Genomic DNA, 602 nt, shown 5'->3' with positions numbered 1-602 from the left:
GCAGCAGTAGTGGTGCCTGGTTGTTGCTTTGCCCCATCAGAGCTCTGAGTGAGTGTGGAGTCAAAGCAAGATCAGAAAGAAAGAGGTGGTGACTGGTGGTTACTCAGTAGATGCAGAGCGTGCCCTGTGGAGTGTGAGTGGAAGTTAAGTAGCCCGTAACTACTACAAACACTTGTTCCCGGTAGATCATGGTATCTCATTGTGTGTTCTGCACTGATGGCTGTCCTGATTAGAGCGGTGGGAGTGATGGGTGGTGTAAGGATTAAAAGTCCCCCAAGTAGGCAGCTGGGCTGCAAGCTGACGTGGGGGAAACCAGGCACTGAAGTCAGAGGAGATGAACAGAACAATGTGAGGAAAGAGGAAAGGATAAAAGATGAAACAAATGTGGAAAACATGTGCAGTGATCTAATGGGTACTTGGATAATGGAGCTGTGAAAGGAAGGAAAACAGGCGTTTAGAGATTATTTTCAGTACTGTTATTTTGATTAAAATGTGCTATCTCTTCTGTTTTATTTGGAATACAGGATGGGATTAGACTTGATCAGAAAATAGTCTTTAAGAGAAGACTGAGTGTAGTGAAGTATAGTTAAATTAAAAAAAAA

The 602-nt window shown here is 43.2% G+C and overlaps 1 protein-coding gene across 1 annotated transcript in view; it reads left to right on the top strand.

The window, feature by feature from the left end:
• The first annotated feature begins 246 nt into the window (after positions 1–246).
• Positions 247–602, top strand: part of MTMR12 (myotubularin related protein 12) — a 30,481-nt gene continuing 30,125 nt past the window's right edge. The window contains exon 1 of the mRNA XM_031557226.1: positions 247–348. Within this exon, the coding sequence (XP_031413086.1) occupies positions 247–348 (102 nt within the window). The remainder of the gene's footprint in view (positions 349–602) is intronic.

Source organism: Meleagris gallopavo, chromosome Z (assembly GCF_000146605.3).
Source record: "Meleagris gallopavo isolate NT-WF06-2002-E0010 breed Aviagen turkey brand Nicholas breeding stock chromosome Z, Turkey_5.1, whole genome shotgun sequence".
Lineage (NCBI taxonomy): Eukaryota > Metazoa > Chordata > Aves > Galliformes > Phasianidae > Meleagris > Meleagris gallopavo.
Note: the sequence above shows the minus strand (reverse complement) of the source record. Positions and strands in the feature narration are given on the sequence as shown.